The 26,506-nt window shown below is 39.6% G+C and overlaps 1 protein-coding gene across 1 annotated transcript in view; it reads right to left on the bottom strand.

Moving 5' to 3' along the window:
* The window catches only part of SAR1A (secretion associated Ras related GTPase 1A), an 85,280-nt gene that overhangs the window by 16,010 nt on the left and 42,764 nt on the right, over nt 1–26,506 (bottom strand). The window contains exons 2-4 of the mRNA XM_053691933.1: nt 18,309–18,379; nt 18,108–18,227; nt 2,365–2,430 (exon numbers count right to left, since the gene is read on the bottom strand). Of these exons, the coding sequence (XP_053547908.1) occupies nt 2,365–2,430; nt 18,108–18,227; nt 18,309–18,366 (244 nt within the window). The 5' untranslated portion in view covers nt 18,367–18,379. The remainder of the gene's footprint in view (nt 1–2,364; nt 2,431–18,107; nt 18,228–18,308; nt 18,380–26,506) is intronic.

Genomic DNA, 26,506 nt, shown 5'->3' on the forward strand with positions numbered 1-26,506 from the left:
ACTGCATGCGGGATGTCCCCATCTTGTGTAATCAGCACTGTACTGCATGCGGGATGTCCCCATCTTGTGTAATCAGCACTGTACTGCATGCAGGATGTCCCCATCTTGTGTAATCAGCACTGTACTGCATGCAGGATGTCCCCATCTTGTGTAATCAGCACTGTACTGCATGCAGGATGTCCCCATCTTGTGTAACCAACCCTGTACTGCATGCAGGATGTCCCCATCTTGTGTAACCAACCCTGTACTGCATGCAGGATATCCCCATCTTGTGTAACCAACCCTGTACTGCATGCGGGATGTCCCCATCTTGTGTAATCAGCACTGTACTGCATGCGGGATGTCCCCATCTTGTGTAATCAGCACTGTACTGCATGCAGGATGTCCCCATCTTGTGTAATCAGCACTGTACTGCATGCAGGATGTCCCCATCTTGTGTAATCAGCACTGTACTGCATGCAGGATGTCCCCATCTTGTGTAACCAACCCTGTACTGCATGCAGGATGTCCCCATCTTGTGTAACCAACCCTGTACTGCATGCAGGATGTCCCCATCTTGTGTAACCAACCCTGTACTGCATGCAGGATGTCCCCATCTTGTGTAACCAACCCTGTACTGCATGCAGGATGTCCCCATCTTGTGTAATCAGCACTGTACTGCATGCAGGATGTCCCCATCTTGTGTAATCAGCACTGTACTGCATGCAGGATGTCCCCATCTTGTGTAATCAGCACTGTACTGCATGCAGGATGTCCCCATCTTGTGTAACCAACCCTGTACTGCATGTGGGATGTCCCCATCTTGTGTAACCAACCCTGTACTGCATGCAGGATGTCCCCATCTTGTGTAATCAGCACTGTACTGCATGCAGGATGTCCCCATCTTGTGTAATCAGCACTGTACTGCATGCAGGATGTCCCCATCTTGTGTAATCAGCACTGTACTGCATGCAGGATGTCCCCATCTTGTGTAACCAACCCAGTACTGCATGCAGGATGTCCCCATCTTGTGTAATCAGCACTGTACTGCATGCAGGATGTCCCCATCTTGTGTAATCAGCACTGTACTGCCTGCAGGATAACAGTCACTGTATAAGCACTAAGTGTATGGTTTTCCTACCTATTCTCCATAACCAACACTACTACATTAATATACTTTATAACCTCTAATATTGCCCGTTTCAAAGCCCTAGCAGGCTGCCCCTCAGCGCTTTTTAAATCTTGCACAAAAGCTAGGTAGTCAATAAAAATACAAGGGGTGTCTCATAGTGAACTCATAGTAGACTATAACTCACAATTTTGGATGGCACCTGTGTTTAACAGAGTGCAAACGGGCAGAGTACACTGCTTCCGGAGCTTCTGCAACTAAGCACAAGCTCCCAATAAAAATCTTGACCGCCATCACTGCTCAGACACGGCACCTTGGAACACCTGTCTGCCATCTGAGTGATCCACTTCTAGGACGGACACATGACAAACGCTATTGATCCAGCAACTGCTTACTAAAGCACCTTGGAATTAACTGTTCCTGAAATCGCAGAGAGCATTTAGTGAGCTGAAAACTGCGAGCGTCAACCTGCCTGTTTGCTCTCTGTTAAACACAGGTGCCACCCAAAATTGTGTTATACTCTATCACTCTTTTTCCTTTACATACACGGAGTTCATTATGAGGCGCCCCTTGTTTTTTTATTGACTTCTGCAGAGGTGAACCTACATCAATTTACCGAAGTGGAGCTGCCTTAAAGATACAGTACATCCTTGAAATCTACATATCAATTATTGGCACAATATCTATGGACTGAATCGTGCTGTATACGTAATACACCAGTGCTCATTACAGCACTAATTTTGTATATTCACCTAAAATCTGTATAATATTTTGTGTATCCAAACACTTTGCTAATCACATTTTTTTTCACACACACTTAGAGATATATATACATATATTTTTTTTCTGGTCATCACAGAGGGGGTCCCCTAAGATTCCCTAAAAAGCTAGGTAGTGCTATTCTGTGTGTGCCATATAGATAACATTGTGCTCACTCCCATGGAGAATGATAATGGTTACTCAAGAACCAGCACTGATTGGCTAAAATGCAAGGCTGTAAAAATAACTGAGATAAGGGGCAGGCTGCAGGCGTAATCATAGAGGTAAAAAGTATATTACTATAATCGTGTTTGTTATGCAAAACTGGGGAATGGGCAAAAAAGGGATTATCTATATTTATAAACAATAACAATTTTCAAGTAGGTTGTCCCTTTAAAAAAAAAAAATAATAATAATAATAATAATAATAATAATAATAATAAGTCTTAAAAGTGAAAATTGTTAATTTTTTAGTGAAAACATCAGGGATCTCATACCTTGTTCATGTCCACCCAGATCAAAGGTTGTAAAGGTCATGCCAGCAATGGTCAATTCTTCAGATGCTGGAAGAGGACAAAACCAGTTATATGAACAATGATTTACACCCCCCACAGTGCAGAAGTCAGCTCTTTACTTTAGCCACAAAAAGAAAACAGACATGTCAATAAATATATATAGAATTACAGTATCTAGCACCAGGAATGGAAAGCACTCATAATACATTTTAATACACATATTTCTATATCAAGGTCTGGAAGTGGAAACGTCCACTAAAAAAAGCCAAACACTCATAACCCTCAGACATAGTTCCCCAAGACTGGCATAAAGCTGGTGTGTTGCCATTTTTTAAAAAGGGAAGCAGGGCTGATCCAGGAAACTATAGACCAGTAAGCCTGACATCAGTAGTGAGGAAGATACTGGAAGGGAATATAAGGGATTATAGTCAAAAAGTATATTCAGGAAACCAAGATTATAAATTCAAATCAGCACTGTTTTATCAGTAATAGATCATGTCAAACTAAAACTAATTAGATTATATGAGGTAAATAGGAATATAGATAAAGGGGAAACAGTTGATGTGATTTACTTGATACAGTGCCACATGAGAGATTATTCTACAAAATTAAGGGACTGGGAATAGCTGAAAATCTTATCTCATGGATAAATAACTGGTAAAAGACAGGGAGCAATGCGTAGTAGTAAACGGATCATACTCACATTGGACAAAAGTAATTAGTGGGGTCCACCAAGGATTAGTATTGGATCCTGTACTTTTTAATATTTTTATAAATGGCTTGGAGGAAGGATTAAATGGTAAAATCTCTACTTTTGCACGATACAAAGCTGTGTAAGGCAATTGGGTTAGTGTAGGATGTAATTGATTAGCAAGGGGATTTACAACAATTGGAGAAATGGGCTGGTAAACGGCAAATGAGATTCATTATTGGTAAATATAAAGTTTTACATTTTAAATGCAAATATATGCAGGTAGCCTATTATTTAAACGAGACTAGACTAAAAAAGGAAGAAAATGATTTAGCCATACTTATAGATAACCTAAAAATTAAGGCAGTCGCTTCTAAGGCTAATAACTAGCATGTTTTAATAGAGGCATCGATGCAAGGGAAGAAAGCATAATTCTGTTGCTGTATAAATCCCTGATAAGACCTCACCTTGAGCGCAGTTCAGGGGACCAATTTGCAGAATTAGAAAACGTTCAGAGAAGGGCCACAAAACTAATAAGTGGAATAGAGGATTTAAGCTATGAAGAGAGGTTAAATATAATTTTGTATATGAGCATCAAATATATTTATATAGAGTGTATTCCAAAGCAGTGGTTTGTGGTACAAGGTCACAATTTAAGGCTATAGGAAAGGAGATTTAACGTTTTTTTCACTGTTAGAGCAATCCAACTGTGTAATTCATTGCCTAAGGAGGTAGTGAGTGCCAATACTTAAAGGGACAGTATACACTCATTTTCATATAACAGCATGTAATAGACACTACTATAAAGAACAAGATGCCCAGATACCGATATAAAAATCCATGATAAAACGGTTTAAATACTAACTTAGAAGCTCTCAGTTTAGCTCTGTTGAAAAGTTATCTGGAAAGCCCATTGCAAGTGGGAAATAAGACACTACCCACTCCCCCTTCTTCTGCATATGAAAAGACCCTTTACACAAACAGGAACAAGCTGGGAGAAGGTAGCTGACGGCATTCACATCAAACTTTGGGGCTTGGTTAGGAGTCAGAAAATCAGAGCAATGTTATTTAAAAATAAGCAACAATATACATTTTTTAGAAAATCAAACTTTATGGGCTATATAAATAGATCATCTACAAAACATATATGCAAAGAAAAAAAAGTGTATAATGTCCCTTTAAGATAAATTTAAAAATGGCTTAGATACATTTCTGGTTAAAAACAGAATTCAGGAATATGATAAGCTTATGTTAAATGTAGCAGCTTTCTATTTGTTTAATGTAAGTTCAATTGGCAGCATCTTTAGTGTAAAACAAGTAGGATCTGTTTACGTAATATTGATAGACTACAGCCTTCTTTCAACTATGGGCACATAAACATATACCTTGGGCACAAGTAAGAGATCAGTTGTATCTTTAACACTTAGTGGGCAAGTAACTTTATCTCCAGACTAGTTACTTGTTTTCACTGACTAGTAGATTATAGTGATATTTCTCTACCTCTATATACTGTATGTGTGTGTATATATATATATATATATATATATATATATATATATATATATATATATATATATATATATATATACACATATACACACACACACACGTGGCCCTCGTTTTACAACGGTTCAAATTACACCGTTTCAGAATAACAACCTTTTTTTCCCAGTCATGTGACTGCTTTTGAAAAGCATTGAGCAGTGCATTAAAATAGCCAGTAGGTGGAGCTGTCCGCTTGTGTTGCAGCAAAGCCAAGCAAGATGAAATTAATCCGTTTAACCAGATCGAACAAGATCTTCCCGTCTATAAATCAGTCCAGATTGGAATGCATAGAAAGAACTGTTTGCAGAAAAATGCAAGTTTAGTCTGTGTTGTGTGATTTTATTAGTTTTATAATGCCGTTTAGCAAATGTTTGTTTATTTGACTTAGTTTAATTATATATTCTGTGTTGTGTGATTATTTTATTAGTTTTATAATGCTGTTTAGCATTTAAAGTCTTCATTTCAAAGCTTTAAAAATAAATGTATTAGGTGTTACTTATGACAATTTTGAGAGGGGCATGGAACCTCCCTCACTTCCCATTGACTTACATTATAAACTGGGTTTCAATTTACAACCATTCCTTCTAGAACCTAACCCCGGCGTAAACTGAGGGTGGGTGTGTGTATGTATATATATATATATATATATATATATATATATATATATATATATATACACATACATACATATACACACAGTATATGTGTATATATATATATATATATATATATATATATATATATATATTTTTTTTTTTTTTTTTTTTTCTTTTGTGATTCAGATAGAGCATGCAATTTTAAGCAACTTTCTAATTTACTCCTATTATAATTTTTCTTCGTTCTCGTGCTATCTTTATTTGAAAAAGGATGAATCTAAGTTTTTTGTTTCAGTACTCTGGACAGCACTTTTTTATTGGTGGATGAATTTATCCATCCATCAGCAAGAACAACCCAGGTTGTTCACCAAAAATGGGCCGGCATCTAAACTTACATTCTTGCATTTTAAATAAAGATACCAAGAGAATGAAGAAAATTTGATAATATGAGTAAATAAGGTTGCTTAAAATATTATGTTCTATCTGAATCACAAAAGAATATTGTGTTCAGTGTCCCTTTAACTGGTCACAGTTGTTCTGAATGCAATGAGGGATTAACTGCACTTGCACATTCTGCCATTTACACAGTCATTACTTTAACCAGGTTTCTGAACGTTCTTCCCTCTGTGTCACACAATCTCCTTTAGAGCCTACTACCTCTGGGTTGTTTTGTATAAATGCTCCTATCATTGATTGTGCTAAAGGGCAGGGCATTCTTCTCCTCTTGTTTAAAAAGGGACAGTCTACTAGATTTTGTTGTTGTTGTTGTTAGATAATGCCTTTAAGACCCATTGCCCAGCTTTGCACAACCAACATTTATATTAATATACTTTAAAATAAATATCTGCTTGTTTCTAGGCCCCTGCAGGGCCTCTTAGTGCATTTTATCAGTTTTTCACAGCTAAACAGTGCTAGTTCATCAGTGCCATATAGATAAAATTGTGCTCACTTCCATGGAGTTATGCAGGAAACAGAACTGAGATAAGGGGCAAGGTAATCACAGAGGTACAAAGTGTATTAACATAAGTGATGGTTATGCAAAACTGGGAAATGGGTAATAAAGGGATTATCTATCATTTTAAACAATAACAATTTTCAAGTAGACAGTCCCTTTAAGTCTGTCAATTTAACTACTGGGGTGACGTATCCTCACAAAAGTAATCTATCCAACTGTACCCCATGAATGTACTTTACTTTGTTTATTGCTGCGGAATCTGTTGGTGCTTTATAAGTAACAAATAATATCTATATTGTAACACTTCGCAGGAAGCAGACGTTTATTCACAGAAACAGCTGGAGAGTGCCAGTCTATTGTATATGCTTGGATGATATTTTTCGCTTTAAGCTATTCATTTTTAACCCCCGACTAGTAAACTATAGTGATATTTTCCCACGTATGTGTAGATCTATATCTTTCTACAGTCATGTGAAAAAACAGAATTTATGTTTACCTGATAAATTTCTTTCTCCAACGGTGTGTCCGGTCCACGGCGTCATCCTTACTTGTGGGATATTCTCTTCCCCAACAGGAAATGGCAAAGAGCCCAGCAAAGCTGGTCACATGATCCCTCCTAGGCTCCGCCTACCCCAGTCATTCGACCGACGTTAAGGAGGAATATTTGCATAGGAGAAACCATATGGTACCGTGGTGACTGTAGTTAAAGAAAATAAAATATCAGACCTGATTAAAAAAACCAGGGCGGGCCGTGGACCGGACACACCGTTGGAGAAAGAAATTTATCAGGTAAACATAAATTCTGTTTTCTCCAACATAGGTGTGTCCGGTCCACGGCGTCATCCTTACTTGTGGGAACCAATACCAAAGCTTTAGGACACGGATGAAGGGAGGGAGCAAATCAGGTCACCTAAATGGAAGGCACCACGGCTTGCAAAACCTTTCTCCCAAAAATAGCCTCAGAAGAAGCAAAAGTATCAAACTTGTAAAATTTGGTAAAAGTGTGCAGTGAAGACCAAGTCGCTGCCCTACATATCTGATCAACAGAAGCCTCGTTCTTGAAGGCCCATGTGGAAGCCACAGCCCTAGTGGAATGAGCCGTGATTCTTTCGGGAGGCTGCCGTCCGGCAGTCTCGTAAGCCAATCTGATGATGCTTTTAATCCAAAAAGAGAGAGAGGTAGAAGTTGCTTTTTGACCTCTCCTTTTACCTGAATAAACAACAAACAAGGAAGATGTTTGTCTAAAATCCTTTGTAGCATCTAAATAGAATTTTAGAGCGCGAACAACATCCAAATTGTGCAACAAACGTTCCTTCTTTGAAACTGGTTTTGGACACAGAGAAGGTACGATAATCTCCTGGTTAATGTTTTTGTTAGAAACAACTTTTGGAAGAAAACCAGGTTTAGTACGTAAAACCACCTTATCTGCATGGAACACCAGATAAGGAGGAGAACACTGCAGAGCAGATAATTCTGAGACTCTTCTAGCAGAAGAAATCGCAACTAAAAACAAAACTTTCCAAGATAATAACTTAATATCAACGGAATGTAAGGGTTCAAACGGAACCCCCTGAAGAACTGAAAGAACTAAATTGAGACTCCAAGGAGGAGTCAAAGGTTTGTAAACAGGCTTGATTCTAACCAGAGCCTGAACAAAGGCTTGAACATCTGGCACAGCTGCCAGCTTTTTGTGAAGTAATACCGACAAGGCAGAAATCTGTCCCTTCAGGGAACTTGCAGATAATCCTTTTTCCAATCCTTCTTGAAGGAAGGATAGAATCCTAGGAATCTTAACCTTGTCCCAAGGGAATCCTTTAGATTCACACCAACAGATATATTTTTTCCAAATTTTGTGGTAAATCTTTCTAGTCACAGGCTTTCTGGCCTGAACAAGAGTATCGATCACAGAATCTGAGAATCCTCGCTTCGATAAAATGAAGCGTTCAATCTCCAAGCAGTCAGCTGGAGTGAAACCAGATTCGGATGTTCGAACGGACCCTGAACAAGAAGGTCTCGTCTCAAAGGTAGCTTCCAAGGTGGAGCCGATGACATATTCACCAGATCTGCATACCAAGTCCTGCGTGGCCACGCAGGAGCTATCAAGATCACCGACGCCCTCTCCTGCTTGATCCTGGCTATCAGCCTGGGGATGAGAGGAAATGGCGGGAACACATAAGCTAGTTTGAAGGTCCAAGGTGCTACTAGTGCATCCACTAGAGCCGCCTTGGGATCCCTGGATCTGGCCCCGTAGCAAGGAACTTTGAAGTTCTGACGAGAGGCCATCAGATCCATGTCTGGAATGCCCCACAGGTGAGTGACTTGGGCAAAGATTTCCGGATGGAGTTCCCACTCCCCCGGATGCAATGTCTGACGACTCAGAAAATCCGCTTCCCAATTTTCCACTCCTGGGATGTGGATAGCAGACAGGTGGCAGGAGTGAGACTCCGCCCAAAGAATAATTTTGGTTACTTCTTCCATCGCTAGGGAACTCCTTGTTCCCCCCTGATGGTTGATGTACGCAACAGTCGTCATGTTGTCTGATTGAAACCGTATGAACCTGGTCCTCGCCAGCTGGGGCCAGGCCTGGAGCGCATTGAATATCGCTCTCAGTTCCAGAATATTTATCGGTAGAAGAGATTCTTCCCGAGACCAAAGACCCTGAGCTTTCAGGGATCCCCAGACCGCGCCCCAGCCTATCAGACTGGCGTCGGTCGTGACAATGACCCACTCTGGTCTGTGGAACATCATCCCTTGAGACAGATTGTCCAGGGACAGCCACCAACGGAGTGAGTCTCTGGTCCTCTGATTTACTTGTATCTTCGGAGACAAGTCTGTATAGTCCCCATTCCACTGACTGAGCATGCACAGTTGTAATGGTCTTAGATGAATGCGCGCAAAAGGAACTATGTCCATCGCCGCCACCATCAACCCGATCACTTCCATGCACTGAGCTATGGAAGGAAGAGGAACGGAATGAAGTATCCGACAAGAGTCCAGAAGCTTTGTTTTTCTGGCCTCTGTTAGAAAGATCCTCATTTCTAAGGAGTCTATAATTGTTCCCAAGAAGGGAACCCTTGTTGACGGGAATAGAGAACTCTTTTCCACGTTCACTTTCCAGCCGTGAGATCTGAGAAAGGCCAGGACAATGTCCGTGTGAGCCTTTGCTTGAGGAAGGGACGACGCTTGAATCAGAATGTCGTCCAGGTAAGGTACTACTGCAATGCCCCTTGGTCTTAGCACCGCTAGAAGGGACCCTAGTACCTTTGTGAAAATCCTTGGAGCAGTGGCTAATCCGAAAGGAAGCGCCACGAACTGGTAATGTTTGTCCAGGAATGCAAACCTTAGGAACCGATGATGTTCCTTGTGGATAGGAATATGTAGATACGCATCCTTTAAATCCACCGTGGTCATAAATTGACCTTCCTGGATGGAAGGAAGGATAGTTCGAATGGTTTCCATCTTGAACGATGGAACCTTGAGAAATTTGTTTAAGATCTTGAGATCTAGGATTGGTCTGAACGTTCCCTCTTTTTTGGGAACTATGAACAGATTGGAGTAGAACCCCATCCCTTGTTCTCTTAATGGAACAGGATGAATCACTCCCATTTTTAACAGGTCTTCTACACAATGTAAGAACGCCTGTCTTTTTATGTGGTCTGAAGACAACTGCGACTTGTGGAACCTCCCCCTTGGGGGAAGTCCCTTGAATTCCAGAAGATAACCCTGGGAGACTATTTCTAGCGCCCAAGGATCCAGAACATCTCTTGCCCAAGCCTGAGCGAAGAGAGAGAGTCTGCCCCCCACCAGATCCGGTCCCGGATCGGGGGCCAATATTTCATGCTGTCTTGGTAGCAGTGGCAGGTTTCTTGGCCTGCTTTCCCTTGTTCCAGCCTTGCATTGGTCTCCAAGCTGGCTTGGCCTGAGAAGTATTACCCTCTTGCTTAGAGGACGTAGCACCTTGGGCTGGTCCGTTTTTACGAAAGGGACGAAAATTAGGTCTATTTTTTGCCTTGAAGGGCCGATCCTGAGGAAGGGCGTGGCCCTTACCCCCAGTGATATCAGAGATAATCTCTTTCAAGTCAGGACCAAACAGCGTTTTCCCCTTGAAAGGAATGTTTAGTAGCTTGTTCTTGGAAGACGCATCAGCCGACCAAGATTTCAACCAAAGCGCTCTGCGCGCCACAATAGCAAACCCAGAGTTCTTAGCCGCTAACTTAGCCAATTGCAAAGAGGCGTCTAGAGTGAAAGAATTAGCCAATTTGAGAGCATTGATTCTGTCCATAATCTCCTCATAAGGAGGAGAGTCACTATCGAGCACCTTAAGCAGTTCATCAAACCAGAAATATGCGGCTGTAGTGACAGGGACAATGCATGAAATGGGTTGTAGAAGGTAACCCTGCTGAACAAACATCTTTTTAAGCAAACCTTCTAATTTTTTATCCATAGGATCTTTGAAAGCACAACTATCCTCTATGGGAATAGTGGTGCGTTTGTTTAAAGTAGAAACCGCTCCCTCGACCTTGGGGACTGACTGCCATAAGTCCTTTCTGGGGTCGACCATAGGAAACAATTTTTTAAATATGGGGGGAGGGACGAAAGGAATACCGGGCCTTTCCCATTCTTTATTAACAATGTCCGCCACCCGCTTAGGTATAGGAAAAGCTTCTGGGAGCCCCGGCACCTCTAGGAACTTGTCCATTTTACATAGTTTCTCTGGGATGACTAAATTTTCACAATCATCCAGAGTGGATAATACCTCCTTAAGCAAAATGCGGAGATGTTCCAATTTAAATTTAAATGTAATCACATCAGATTCAGCCTGCTGAGAAATGTTCCCTAAATCAGTAATTTCTCCCTCAGACAAAACCTCCCTGGCCCCCTCAGATTGGGTTAGGGGCCCTTCAGAGATATTAATATCAGCGTCGTCATGCTCTTCAGTAACTAAAACAGAGCAGCCACGCTTACGCTGACAAGGGTTCATTTTGGCTAAAATGTTTTTGACAGAATTATCCATTACAGCCGTTAATTGTTGCATAGTAAGGAGTATTGGCGCGCTAGATGTACTAGGGGCCTCCTGAGTGGGCAAGACTCGTGTAGACGAAGGAGGGAATGATGCAGTACCATGCTTACTCCCCTCACTTGAGGAATCATCTTGGGCATCATTGTCATTATCACATAAATCACATTTATTTAAATGAATAGGAATTCTGGCTTCCCCACATTCAGAACACAGTCTATCTGGTAGTTCAGACATGTTAAACAGGCATAAACTTGATCAGAAAGTACAAAAAACGTTTTAAAATAAAACCGTTACTGTCACTTTAAATTTTAAACTGAACACACTTTATTACTGCAATTGCGAAAAAACATGAAGGAATTGTTCAAAATTCACCAAATTTTCACCACAGCGTCTTAAAGCCTTGAAAATATTGCACACCAATTTTGGAAGCTTTAACCCTTAAAATAACGGAACCGGAGCCGTTTTAAGCTTTAAACCCCTTTACAGTCCCTGGTATCTGCTTTGCTGAGACCCAACCAAACCCAAAGGGGAATACGATACCAAATGACGCCTTCAGAAGTCTTTTATAAGTATCAGAGCTCCTCTCACATGCGACTGCATGCCATGCCTCTCAAAAACAAGTGCGCAACACCGGCGCGAAAATGAGACTCTGCCTATGCTTTGGGAAAGCCCCTAAAGAATAAGGTGTCAAAAACAGTGCCTGCCGATATTATTAAATCAAAATACCCAGAATAAATGATTCCTCAAGGCTAAATAAGTGTTAATATCAATCGATTTAGCCCAAAAAAAGTCTACAGTTTAAATAAGCCCTTGTGAAGCCCTTATTTACAATCTTAATAAACATGGCTTACCGGATCCCATAGGGAAAATGACAGCTTCCAGCATTACATCGTCTTGTTAGAATGTGTCATACCTCAAGCAGCAAGAGACTGCAAACTGTTCCCCCAACTGAAGTTAATTGCTCTCAACAGTCCTGTGTGGAACAGCCATGGATTTTAGTTACGGTTGCTAAAATCATTTTCCTCATACAAACAGAATTCTTCATCTCTTTTCTGTTTCTGAGTAAATAGTACGTACCAGCACTATTTGAAAATAACAAACTCTTGATTGAATAATGAAAAACTACAGTTAAACACTAAAAAACTCTAAGCCATCTCCGTGGAGATGTTGCCTGTACAACGGCAAAGAGAATGACTGGGGTAGGCGGAGCCTAGGAGGGATCATGTGACCAGCTTTGCTGGGCTCTTTGCCATTTCCTGTTGGGGAAGAGAATATCCCACAAGTAAGGATGACGCCGTGGACCGGACACACCTATGTTGGAGAAAGAAAGAACACCCTCTGAATTCTATGGTTTTATGTATCAGGACAAAACAATCAGATATATATATATATAAATAAACAGACCCACGCAAATATATCATTATTATTATCGGTTATTTGTAGAGCGCCAACAGATTCCGCAGCACTAGTCCTATAAATATAGTATCATTATATAGTAAAAGCCAGCAGGCTCACAGGGTATTTAACTCCTAAAGTATTAAGAGGAAATTCTACACGGGAAGTAACATTATTTTTAGCTAGTTAAGCCATCTTTCTCAGCTCCTTCTCTATACGGCTGTGTCCTCAAACTAATCCTCGGGTATTCCGTGTCTGGCACAAGGTTTATATGACTCAACAGTCAAGTACAGACTTTGCTACATGAGTCTGTGCTGTAACAGCTGAGCTTAGACACTGAAGCGTTCATGCAGTTCCTAATGAGAGCACAGCATTAAAGGGACACTAAACCCAAATGTTTTCTTTCATGATTCAGATAGAGCATGACATTTTTAGCAACTTTCTAATTTACTCCTATTATCAAATTTTCTTCATTCTCTTGGTATCTTTATTTGAAATGCAAGAATGTAAGTTTAGATGCCGGCCCATTTTTGGTGAACAACCTGGGTTGTCCTTGCTGATTGGTGGATACATTCATCCACCAATAAAAAAAAATGCTGTCCAGAGTCTGAACCCCAAAAAAAAAAAAAAAAAAAAAAAAGCTTAGATGCCTTCTTTTTCAAATAAAGATAGCAAGAGAACGAAGAAAATTTGATAATAGGAGTAAATTAGAAAGTTGCTTAAAATTGCATGCTCTATCTGAATCACAAAATAAAAAAAATTTGGGTTCAGTGTCCCTTTAAGGATAATTCTTTACAGAAAACAAAGGTCTCATTTTTATTGCGAAGGAAAAACCGCACTACAATACAGGACACTAGTATGTCAGCTACACCTAGCTTTTATAAACGGAAATGTTTTATTAAACTTAGTAATATAAGATTAACAGGGCTCCTCAGGATTATAACAAATTAGTAATTTTGCACAATTCTGAAGAGAAGACACTGTTCCACAAAAAGTCATCACAATCTGCTAAACAGAAAAATCTTTTTAGAACCAAAGCAACAAAAATCACTGTGTAAATCAACCCCCCCCCAAAAAAAAAATTACATTGAGCAAACATCGCAAATGTGGGGAAAATAATCTCTATAGACCACCAGACAGATACCTATTGTTTAATTTGAGTTATCTGCAGTAGCCAGTAATATTTAGGTTGTATTTAAAAGAATAAAAAAGTAGCAATTCTTTTCTGCAAAATAAAAGCTGCATTTAGCAATGGGAGTCGGTCTGTAGTTGGCTATGGATGAGCTCAGCTGTGTCGTCCTTGAATGAGTAAAACACACAACGATGTGAACACTGGGTTTATATCTATCAGGTCAGCTGAGGTTCTTACAGAATAAACATTTCTTACACAATATATGTTAAGCACATCTCTCTGCATTCAGTGTCACTCCTCTGTCCTCCTGTGTAACCGTTACTGGTATTTAGCATTACACACATCTCTCTGCATTCAGTGTCACTCCTCTGTCCTCCTGCGTAACCGTTACTGGTATTTAGCATTACACACATCTCTCTGCATTCAGTGCTACACCTCTGTCCTCCTGCGTAACCGTTACTGGTATTTAGCATTACACACATCTCTCTGCATTCAGTGCCACACCTCTGTCCTCCTGTGTAACCGTTACTGGTATTTAGCATTACACACATCTCTCTGCATTCAGTGCCACACCTCTGTCCTCCTGTGTAACCGTTACTGGTATTTAGCATTACACACATCTCTCTGCATTCAGTGCCACACCTCTGTCCTCCTGTGTAACCGTTACTGGTATTTAGCATTACACACATCTCTCTGCATTCAGTGTCACTCCTCTGTCCTCCTGCGTAACCGTTACTGGTATTTAGCATTACACACATCTCTCTGCATTCAGTGCTACACCTCTGTCCTCCTGCGTAACCGTTACTGGTATTTAGCATTACACACATCTCTCTGCATTCAGTGCCACACCTCTGTCCTCCTGTGTAACCGTTACTGGTATTTAGCATTACACACATCTCTCTGCATTCAGTGTCACTCCTCTGTCCTCCTGCGTAACCGTTACTGGTATTTAGCATTACACACATCTCTCTGCATTCAGTGCCACACCTCTGTCCTCCTGTGTAACCGTTACTGGTATTTAGCATTACACACATCTCTCTGCATTCAGTGCCACACCTCTGTCCTCCTGTGTAACCGTTACTGGTATTTAGCATTACACACATCTCTCTGCATTCAGTGCTACACCTCTGTCCTCCTGCGTAACCGTTACTGGTATTTAGCATTACACACATCTCTCTGCATTCAGTGCCACACCTCTGTCCTCCTGCGTAACCGTTACTGGTATTTAGCATTACACACATCTCTCTGCATTCAGTGCTACACCTCTGTCCTCCTGCGTAACCGTTACTGGTATTTAGCATTACACACATCTCTCTGCATTCAGTGCCACACCTCTGTCCTCCTGCGTAACCGTTACTGGTATTTAGCATTACACACATCTCTCTGCATTCAGTGCCACACCTCTGTCCTCCTGTGTAACCGTTACTGGTATTTAGCATTACACACATCTCTCTGCATTCAGTGCTACACCTCTGTCCTCCTGTGTAACCGTTACTGGTATTTAGCATTACACACATCTCTCTGCATTCAGTGCCACACCTCTGTCCTCCTGTGTAACCGTTACTGGTATTTAGCATTACACACATCTCTCTGCATTCAGTGCTACACCTCTGTCCTCCTGTGTAACCGTTACTGGTATTTAGCATTACACACATCTCTCTGCATTCAGTGCTACACCTCTGTCCTCCTGCGTAACCGTTACTGGTATTTAGCATTACACACATCTCTCTGCATTCAGTGCCACACCTCTGTCCTCCTGTGTAACCGTTACTGGTATTTAGCATTACACACATCTCTCTGCATTCAGTGCTACACCTCTGTCCTCCTGTGTAACCGTTACTGGTATTTAGCATTACACACATCTCTCTGCATTCAGTGCCACACCTCTGTCCTCCTGTGTAACCGTTACTGGTATTTAGCATTACACACATCTCTCTGCATTCAGTGCCACACCTCTGTCCTCCTGTGTAACCGTTACTGGTATTTAGCATTACACACATCTCTCTGCATTCAGTGCTACACCTCTGTCCTCCTGTGTAACCGTTACTGGTATTTAGCATTACACACATCTCTCTGCATTCAGTGCCACACCTCTGTCCTCCTGTGTAACCGTTACTGGTATTTAGCTTTACACACATCTCTCTGCATTCAGTGTCACACCTCTGTCCTCCTGCGTAACCGTTACTGGTATTTAGCATTACACACATCTCTCTGCATTCAGTGCCACACCTCTGTCCTCCTGTGTAACCGTTACTGGTATTTAGCTTTACACACATCTCTCTGCATTCAGTGTCACTCCTCTGTCCTCCTGTGTAACCGTTACTGGTATTTAGCATTACACACATCTCTCTGCATTCAGTGCCACCGTTACTGGTATTTAGCATTACACACATCTCTCTGCATTCAGTGCCACCGTTACTGGTATTTAGCATTACACACATCTCTCTGCATTCAGTGCCACCGTTACTGGTATTTAGCATTACACACATCTCTCTGCATTCAGTGCCACCGTTACTGGTATTTAGCATTACACACATCTCTCTGCATTCAGTGCCACCGTTACTGGTATTTAGCATTACACACATCTCTCTGCATTCAGTGCCACACCTCTGTCCTCCTGTGTAACCGTTACTGGTATTTAGCATTACACACAGCTCTCTGCATTCAGTGCCACACCTCTGTCCTCCTGCGTAACCGTTACTGGTATTTAGCATTACACACATCTCTCTGCATTCAGTGCCACACCTCTGTCCTCCTGCGTAACCGTTACTGGTATTTAGCATTACACACATCTCTCTGCATTCAGTGCCACACCTCTGTCCTCCTGCGTAACCGTTACTGGTATTTAGCATTACACACATCTCTCTGCATTCAGTGCCACACCTCTGTCCTCCTGCGTAACCGTTACTGGTATTTAGCATTACACACATCTCTCTGCATTCAGTGCCACACCTCTGTCCTCCTGCGTAACCGTTACTGGTATTTAGCATTACACACAGCTCTCTGCATTCAGTGCCACACCTCTGTCCTCCTGCGTAACCGTTACTGGTATTTAGCATTACACACATCTCTCTGCATTCAGTGCCACACCTCTGTCCTCCTGTGTAACCGTTACTGGTATTTAGCATTACACACATCTCTCTGCATTCAGTGCTACACCTCTGTCCTCCTGCGTAACCGTTACTGGTATTTAGCATTACACACATCTCTCTGCATTCAGTGCCACACCTCTGTCCTCCTGTGTAACCGTTACTGGTATTTAGCATTACACACATCTCTCTGCATTCAGTGCCACACCTCTGTCCTCCTGTGTAACCGTTACTGGTATTTAGCATTACACACATCTCTCTGCATTCAGTGCCACACCTCTGTCCTCCTGTGTAACCGTTACTGGTATTTAGCATTACACACATCTCTCTGCATTCAGTGCTACACCTCTGTCCTCCTGCTTAACCGTTACTGGTATTTAGCATTACACACATCTCTCTGCATTCAGTGCCACACCTCTGTCCTCCTGCGTAACCGTTACTGGTATTTAGCATTACACACATCTCTCTGCATTCAGTGCCACACCTCTGTCCTCCTGCGTAACCGTTACTGGTATTTAGCTTTACACACATCTCTCTGCATTCAGTGCCACACCTCTGTCCTCCTGTGTAACCGTTACTGGTATTTAGCATTACACACATCTCTCTGCATTCAGTGCCACACCTCTGTCCTCCTGTGTAACCGTTACTGGTATTTAGCATTACACACATCTCTCTGCATTCAGTGCCACACCTCTGTACTCCTGTGTAACCGTTACTGGTATTTAGCTTTACACACATCTCTCTGCATTCAGTGCCACACCTCTGTCCTCCTGTGTAACCGTTACTGGTATTTAGCATTACACACATCTCTCTGCATTCAGTGCTACACCTCTGTCCTCCTGTGTAACCGTTACTGGTATTTAGCATTACACACATCTCTCTGCATTCAGTGCTACACCTCTGTCCTCCTGCGTAACCGTTACTGGTATTTAGCATTACACACATCTCTCTGCATTCAGTGCTATACCTCTGTCCTCCTGTGTAACCGTTACTGGTATTTAGCATTACATACAGCTCTTGCAAGGGATCCCCGGAGATAAAGCAAATATATGACATTATTGTGACCTTCTTGCCAATAGAATTCTCTGAAACAGAAGTTCAGAGCCCCATAAGATGAACAAGTGCCCACCCAGATACCTCTGTCAGTAACTGCTGGACCTTCCTAGTCTAAAGGTGAATCACAAAAAGCGGACTCTAAAGCCACAAGGAGAAGGTTCTACTTCTCAAGTGAATTTACAAAAGTAAAGAGACCTGAGATACCCCAGGACACACAACTGAGTATACCCACGGCCATATACTTACTTGGGTGTAGTGTGGGCACGTGCTGACCGAGCCGGTCATCTTTTAGCATGTGTAGCAGGGTAGTTTTTCCTGCGTTATCCAAGCCTAAAAACACTAGTTTCCCCGACTTCTTATATAATCCTAGAAAAGCAAGGGGCACAAATGTAAGTCACTGATAACATTTTATACACTATACTCACACTGAAAGAGGCAGGAACTTACCTAAAAACTGCAGCACGCTGCTAAAGCTGTTATAAATCCATTCAAATATGAAAGACATGTTTGTATGTGTCCTGAAAAAGGTACAACAAAAGGTTTATAGATGTAGAACGTTATACAGAATAGTACAATGTGCATATGAAGTCTCCCGAGTGCATTAGTATCAAAAACAATGCTTTGCATCAGATAATTGGAAGGAAATAAATATATAAACTAAACTTACGTATAAAAATAAAATAAATAAATATAAATATATATAAAATTAGGAGTTCCCATGTTCAGAGGAGAATCGCCTGGTATTTCGGCGCTGGACTGACCTTGTTAGGCGGGATCAGACTGTTCTACACCAGAAACGTTCTCCTCTGTGAATAGCACAATTGTGCTAACAGAGGCTGCTCCTAGGTGGTAAACGGCCATAGAACAAGCTACTAAGCTGTCCATCCCTATAAGAGCGCTTCTCTCTATGTATGCAACACAGAAAACAAGTTGAACTGAGAAACTAGATGTTTTTTGTGTCTGATGATGACGACTTAAGTTTTTGAGTTGATTTCTTGAACATAAAGTTGCTGCTATTTCTCAAGGTATGTTCTATTACATTCATGTTTTATTAGACAGATATCTAACCCAAAATGTTTATTTTATGATTCAGATAGAGCAGCAGTTAAAAAAAAAAATAATCTAATTTACTTCTATGATAAGTTTTTCTGAGTTTTCTTGGTATCTTGTTGAAAAGCAGAGACGTAGCTCAGGAGTGTGCACATATCTGGATAACTAAATGGCAGCAGTTTTGCAAGAATATTATCTATTTGCAAGAGCATTATTACCTGTCATGTAGTGCTACAAATGCTACCTAGGTATCTCTATAACACACAATATTATACATTAGCAAGAGCACTAGAGAACAGCACTATTACCTGTCATGTAGTGCTACAGATACTACCTAGGTATCTCTATAACACACAATATTATACATTAGCAAGATCACTAGATAACAGCACTATTACCTGTCATGTAGTGCTACAGATACTACCTAGGTATCTCTATAACACACAATATTATACATTAGCAAGAGCACTAGATAACAGCACTATTACCTGTCATGTAGTGCTACAGATACTACCTAGGTATCTCTATAACACAATATTATACATTTGCAACAGCACTAGATAACAGCACTATAACCTGTCATTTAGTGCTACAGATACTACCTAGGTATCCCTATAACACACAATATTATACATTAGCAACAGCACTAGATAACAGGACTATTACCTGTCATGTAGTGCTACAGATACTACCTAGGTATCTCTATAACACAATATTATACATTAGCAAGAGCACTAGATAACAGCACTATTACCTGTCATGTAGTGCTACAGATACTACCTAGGTATCTCTATAACACAATATTATACATTAGCAAGAGCACTAGATAACAGCACTATTACCTGTCATGTAGTGCTACAAATACTACCTAGGTATCTCTATAACACACAATATTATACATTAGCAAGAGCACTAGATAACAGCACTATAACCTGTCATGTAGTGCTACAGATACTACCTAGGTATCTCTATAACACACAATATTATACATTAGCAAGAGCACTAGATAACAGCACTATTACCTGTCATGTAGTGCTACAGATACTACCTAGGTATCTCTATAACACAATATTATACATTAGCAACAGCACTAGATAACAGCACTATTACCTGTCATGTAGTGCTACATATACTACCTAGGTATCTCTATAACACACAATATTATACATTAGCAAGAGCACTAGATAACAGCACTATTACCTGTCATGTACTGCTACAGATACTACCTAGGTATCTCTATAACACACAATATTATACATTAGCAAAAGCACTAGATAACAGCACTATTACCTGTCATGTACTGCTACAGATACTACCTAGGTATCTCTATAACACACAATATTATACATTAGTAAGAGCACTAGATAACAGCACTATTACCTGTCATGTAGTGTTACAGATACTACCTAGGTATCTCTATAACACACAATATTATACATTAGCAAGAGCACTAGATAACAGCACTGTTACCTGTCATGTAGTGCTACAGATACTACCTAGGTATCTCTATAACACACAATATTATACATTAGCAAGAGCACTAGATAACAGCACTGTTACCTGTCATGTAGTGCTACAGATACTACCTAGGTATCTCTATAACACACAATATTATATATTAGCAATAGCACTAGATAAAACAGCACTATTACCTGTCATGTAGTACTACAGATACTACCTAGGTATCTCTATAACACACAATATTATACATTAGCAATAGCACTAGATAAAACAGCACTATTACCTGTCATGTAGTGCTACAGATACTACCTAGGTATCTCTATAACACAATATTATACATTAGCAAGAGCACTAGATAACAGCACTATTACCTGTCATGTAGTGCTACAGATACTACCTAGGTATCTCTATAACACAATATTATACATTAGCAAGAGCACTAGATAACAGCACTGTTACCTGTCATGTAGTGCTACAGATACTACCTAGGTATTTCTATAACACACAATATTATACATTAGCAAGAGCACTAGATAACAGCACTATTACCTGTCATGTAGTGCTACAGATACTACCTAGGTATCTCTATAACACACAATATTATACATTAGCAAGAGCACTAGATAACAGCACTATTACCCGTCATGTAGTGCTACAGATACTACCTAGGTATCTCTATAACACAATATTATACATTAGCAAGAGCACTAGATAACAGCACTATTACCTGTCATGTAGTGCTACAGATACTACCTAGGTATCTCTATAACACAATATTATACATTAGCAAGAACACTAGATAACAGCACTATTACCTGTCATGTAGTGCTACAGATACTACCTAGGTATCTCTATAACACACAATATTATACATTAGCAAGAGCACTAGATAACAGCACTATTACCTGTCATGTAGTGCTACAGATACTACCTAGGTATCTCTATAACACACAATATTATACATTAGCAAGAGCACTAGATAACAGCACTATTACCTGTCATGTAGTGCTACAGATACTACCTAGGTATCTCTATAACACACAATATTATAAATTAGCAAGAGCACTAGAGAACAGCACTATTACCTGTCATGTAGTGCTACAGATACTACCTAGGTATCTCTATAACACACAATAATATACATTAGCAAGAGCACTAGATAACAGCACTATTACCTGTCATGTAGTGATACAGATACTACCTAGGTATCTTTATAACACACAATATTATACATTAGCAAGAGCACTAGATAACACTGTTACCTGTCATGTAGTGCTACCGATACTACCTAGGTATCTCTATAACACACAATATTATACATTAGCAAGAGCACTAGATAACAGCACTATTACCTGTCATGTAGTGCTACAGATACTACCTAGGTATCTCTATAACACACAATATTATACATTAGCAAGAGCACTAGATAACAGCACTATTACCTGTCATGTAGTGCTACAGATACTACCTAGGTATCTCTATAACACACAATATTATACATTAGCAAGAGTACTAGATAACAGCACTATCACCTGTCATGTAGTGCTACAGATACTACCTAGGTATCTCTATAACACACAATATTATACATTAGCAAGAGTACTAGATAACAGCACTATCACCTGTCATGTAGTGCTACAGATACTACCTAGGTATCTCTATAACACACAATATTATACATTAGCAAGAGCACTAGATAACAGCACTATCACCTGTCATGTAGTGCTACAGATACTACCTAGGTATCTCTATAACACAATATTATACATTAGCAAGAGCACTAGATAACAGCACTATTACCTGTCATGTACTGCTACAGATACTACCTAGGTATCTCTATAACACAATATTATACATTAGCAAGAGCACTAGATAACAGCACTATTACCTGTCATGTAGTGCTACAGATATTACCTAGGTATCTCTATAACACACAGTATTATACATTAGCAAGAGCACTAGATAACAGCACTATTACCTGTCATGTAGTGCTACAGATACTACCTAGGTATCTCTATAACACACAATATTATACATTAGCAAGAGCACTAGATAACAGCACTAATACCTGTCATGTAGTGCTACAGATACTACCTATGTATCTATAACACAATATTATACATTAGCAAGAGCACTAGATAACAGCACTATTACCTGTCATGTAGTGCTACAGATACTACATAGGTATCTCTATAACACACAATATTATACATTAGCAAGAGCACTAGATAACAGCACTATTACCTGTCATGTAGTGCTACAGATACTACCTAGGTATCTCTATAACACAATATTATACATTAGCAAGAGCACTAGATAACAGCACTAATACCTGTCATGTAGTGCTACAGATACTACCTAGGTATCTCTATAACACAATATTATACATTAGCAAGAGCACTAGATAACAGCACTATTACCTGTCATGTAGTGCTACAGATACTACCTAGGTATCTCTATAACACACAATATTATACATTAGCAAGAGCACTAGATAACAGCACTATTACCTGTCATGTAGTGCTACAGATACTACCTAGGTATATCTATAACACATAATATTATACATTAGCAAGAGCACTAGATAACAGCACTATTACCTGTCATGTAGTGCTACAGATACTACCTAGGTATCTCTATAACACACAGTATTATACATTAGCAAGAGCACTAGATAACAGCACTATTACCCGTCATGTAGTGCTACAGATACTACCTAGGTATCTCTATAACACACAATATTATACATTAGCAAGAGCACTAGATAACAGCACTATTACCTGTCATGTAGTGCTACAGATACTACCTAGGTATCTCTATAACACAATATTATACATTAGCAAGAGCACTAGATAACAGCACTATTACCTGTCATGTAGTGCTACAGATACTACCTAGGTATCTCTATAACACAATATTATACATTAGCAAGAACACTAGATAACAGCACTATTACCTGTCATGTAGTGCTACAGATACTACCTAGGTATCTCTATAACACACAATATTATACATTAGCAAGAGCACTAGATAACAGCACTATTACCTGTCATGTAGTGCTACAGATACTACCTAGGTATCTCTATAACACACAATATTATACATTAGCAAGAGCACTAGATAACAGCACTATTACCTGTCATGTAGTGCTACAGATACTACCTAGGTATCTCTATAACACACAATATTATAAATTAGCAAGAGCACTAGAGAACAGCACTATTACCTGTCATGTAGTGCTACAGATACTACCTAGGTATCTCTATAACACACAATAATATACATTAGCAAGAGCACTAGATAACAGCACTATTACCTGTCATGTAGTGATACAGATACTACCTAGGTATCTTTATAACACACAATATTATACATTAGCAAGAGCACTAGATAACACTGTTACCTGTCATGTAGTGCTACCGATACTACCTAGGTATCTCTATAACACACAATATTATACATTAGCAAGAGCACTAGATAACAGCACTATTACCTGTCATGTAGTGCTACAGATACTACCTAGGTATCTCTATAACACACAATATTATACATTAGCAAGAGCACTAGATAACAGCACTATTACCTGTCATGTAGTGCTACAGATACTACCTAGGTATCTCTATAACACACAATATTATACATTAGCAAGAGTACTAGATAACAGCACTATTACCTGTCATGTAGTGCTACAGATACTACCTAGGTATCTCTATAACACACAATATTATACATTAGCAAGAGTACTAGATAACAGCACTATCACCTGTCATGTAGTGCTACAGATACTACCTAGGTATCTCTATAACACACAATATTATACATTAGCAAGAGCACTAGATAACAGCACTATCACCTGTCATGTAGTGCTACAGATACTACCTAGGTATCTCTATAACACAATATTATACATTAGCAAGAGCACTAGATAACAGCACTATTACCTGTCATGTACTGCTACAGATACTACCTAGGTATCTCTATAACACACAATATTATACATTAGCAAGAGCACTAGATAACAGCACTATTACCTGTCATGTAGTGCTACAGATATTACCTAGGTATCTCTATAACACACAGTATTATACATTAGCAAGAGCACTAGATAACAGCACTATTACCTGTCATGTAGTGCTACAGATACTACCTAGGTATCTCTATAACACACAATATTATACATTAGCAAGAGCACTAGATAACAGCACTAATACCTGTCATGTAGTGCTACAGATACTACCTATGTATCTATAACACAATATTATACATTAGCAAGAGCACTAGATAACAGCACTATTACCTGTCATGTAGTGCTACAGATACTACCTAGGTATCTCTATAACACACAATATTATACATTAGCAAGAGCACTAGATAACAGCACTATTACCTGTCATGTAGTGCTACAGATACTACCTAGGTATATCTATAACACATAATATTATACATTAGCAAGAGCACTAGATAACAGCACTATTACCTGTCATGTAGTGCTACAGATACTACCTAGGTATCTCTATAACACACAGTATTATACATTAGCAAGAGCACTAGATAACAGCACTATTACCTGTCATGTAGTGCTACAGATACTACCTAGGTATCTCTATAACACACAATATTATACATTAGCAAGAGCACTAGATAACAGCACTATTACCTGTCATGTAGTGCTACAGATACTACCTAGGTATATCTATAACACATAATATTATACATTAGCAAGAGCACTAGATAACAGCACTATTACCTGTCATGTAGTGCTACAGATACTACCTAGGTATCTCTATAACACACAGTATTATACATTAGCAAGAGCACTAGATAACAGCACTATTACCTGTCATGTAGTGCTACAGATACTACCTAGGTATCTCTATAACACACAATATTATACATTAGCAAGAGCACTAGATAACAGCACTATTACCTGTCATGTAGTGCTACAGATGGTACCTAGGTACCTCTATAACACACAATAATATACATTAGCAAGAGCACTAGATAACAGCACTATTACCTGTCATGTAGTGCTACAGATACTACCTAGGTATCTCTATAACATACAATAATATACATTAGCAAGAGCACTAGATAACAGCACTATTACCTGTCATGTAGTGCTACAGATACTACCTAGGTATCTCTATAACATATAATATTATACATTAGCAAGAGCACTAGATAACAGCACTATTACCTGTCATGTAGTGCTACAGATACTACCTAGGTATCTATAACACACAATATTATACATTAGCAAGAGCACTAGATAACAGCACTATTACCTGTCATGTAGTGCTACAGATACTACCTAGGTATCTCTAAAACACAATATTATACATTAGCAAGAGCACAAGGTAACAGCACTATTACCTGTCATGTAGTGCTACAGATACTACCTAGGTATCTCTATAACACACAATATTATACATTAGCAAGAGCACTAGATAACAGCACTATTACCTGTCATGTAGTGCTACAGATTGTACCTAGGTATCTCTATAACACACAATATTATACATTAGCAAGAGCACTAGATAACAGCAGTATTACCTGTCATGTAGTGCTACAGATACTACCTAGGTATCTCTATAACACACAATATAATACATTAGCAAGAGAACTAGATAACAGCACTATTACCTGTCATGTAGTGCTACAGATGCTACCTAAGTATCTCTATAACACAATATTATACATTAGCAAGAGCACTAGATAACAGCACTATTACCTGTCATGTAGTGCTACAGATACTACCTAGGTATCTCTATAACACACAATATTATACATTAGCAAGAGCACTAGATAACAGCACTATTACTTGTCATGTAGTGCTACAGATACTACCTAGGTATCTCTATAACACAATATTATACATTAGCAAGAGCACTAGATAACAGCACTATTACCTGTCATGTAGTGCTACAGATACTACCTAGGTATCTCTATAACACAATATTATACATTAGCAAGAACACTAGATAACTGCACTATTACCTGTCATGTAGTGCTACAGATACTACCTAGGTATCTCTATAACACACAATATTATACATTAGCAAGAGCACTAGATAACAGCACTATTACCTGTCATGTAGTGCTACAGATACTACCTAGGTATATCTATAACACAC

The sequence above is a fragment of the Bombina bombina genome, chromosome 9 (genome assembly GCF_027579735.1).
Source record: "Bombina bombina isolate aBomBom1 chromosome 9, aBomBom1.pri, whole genome shotgun sequence".
NCBI classification, from domain to species: Eukaryota; Metazoa; Chordata; class Amphibia; order Anura; family Bombinatoridae; genus Bombina; species Bombina bombina.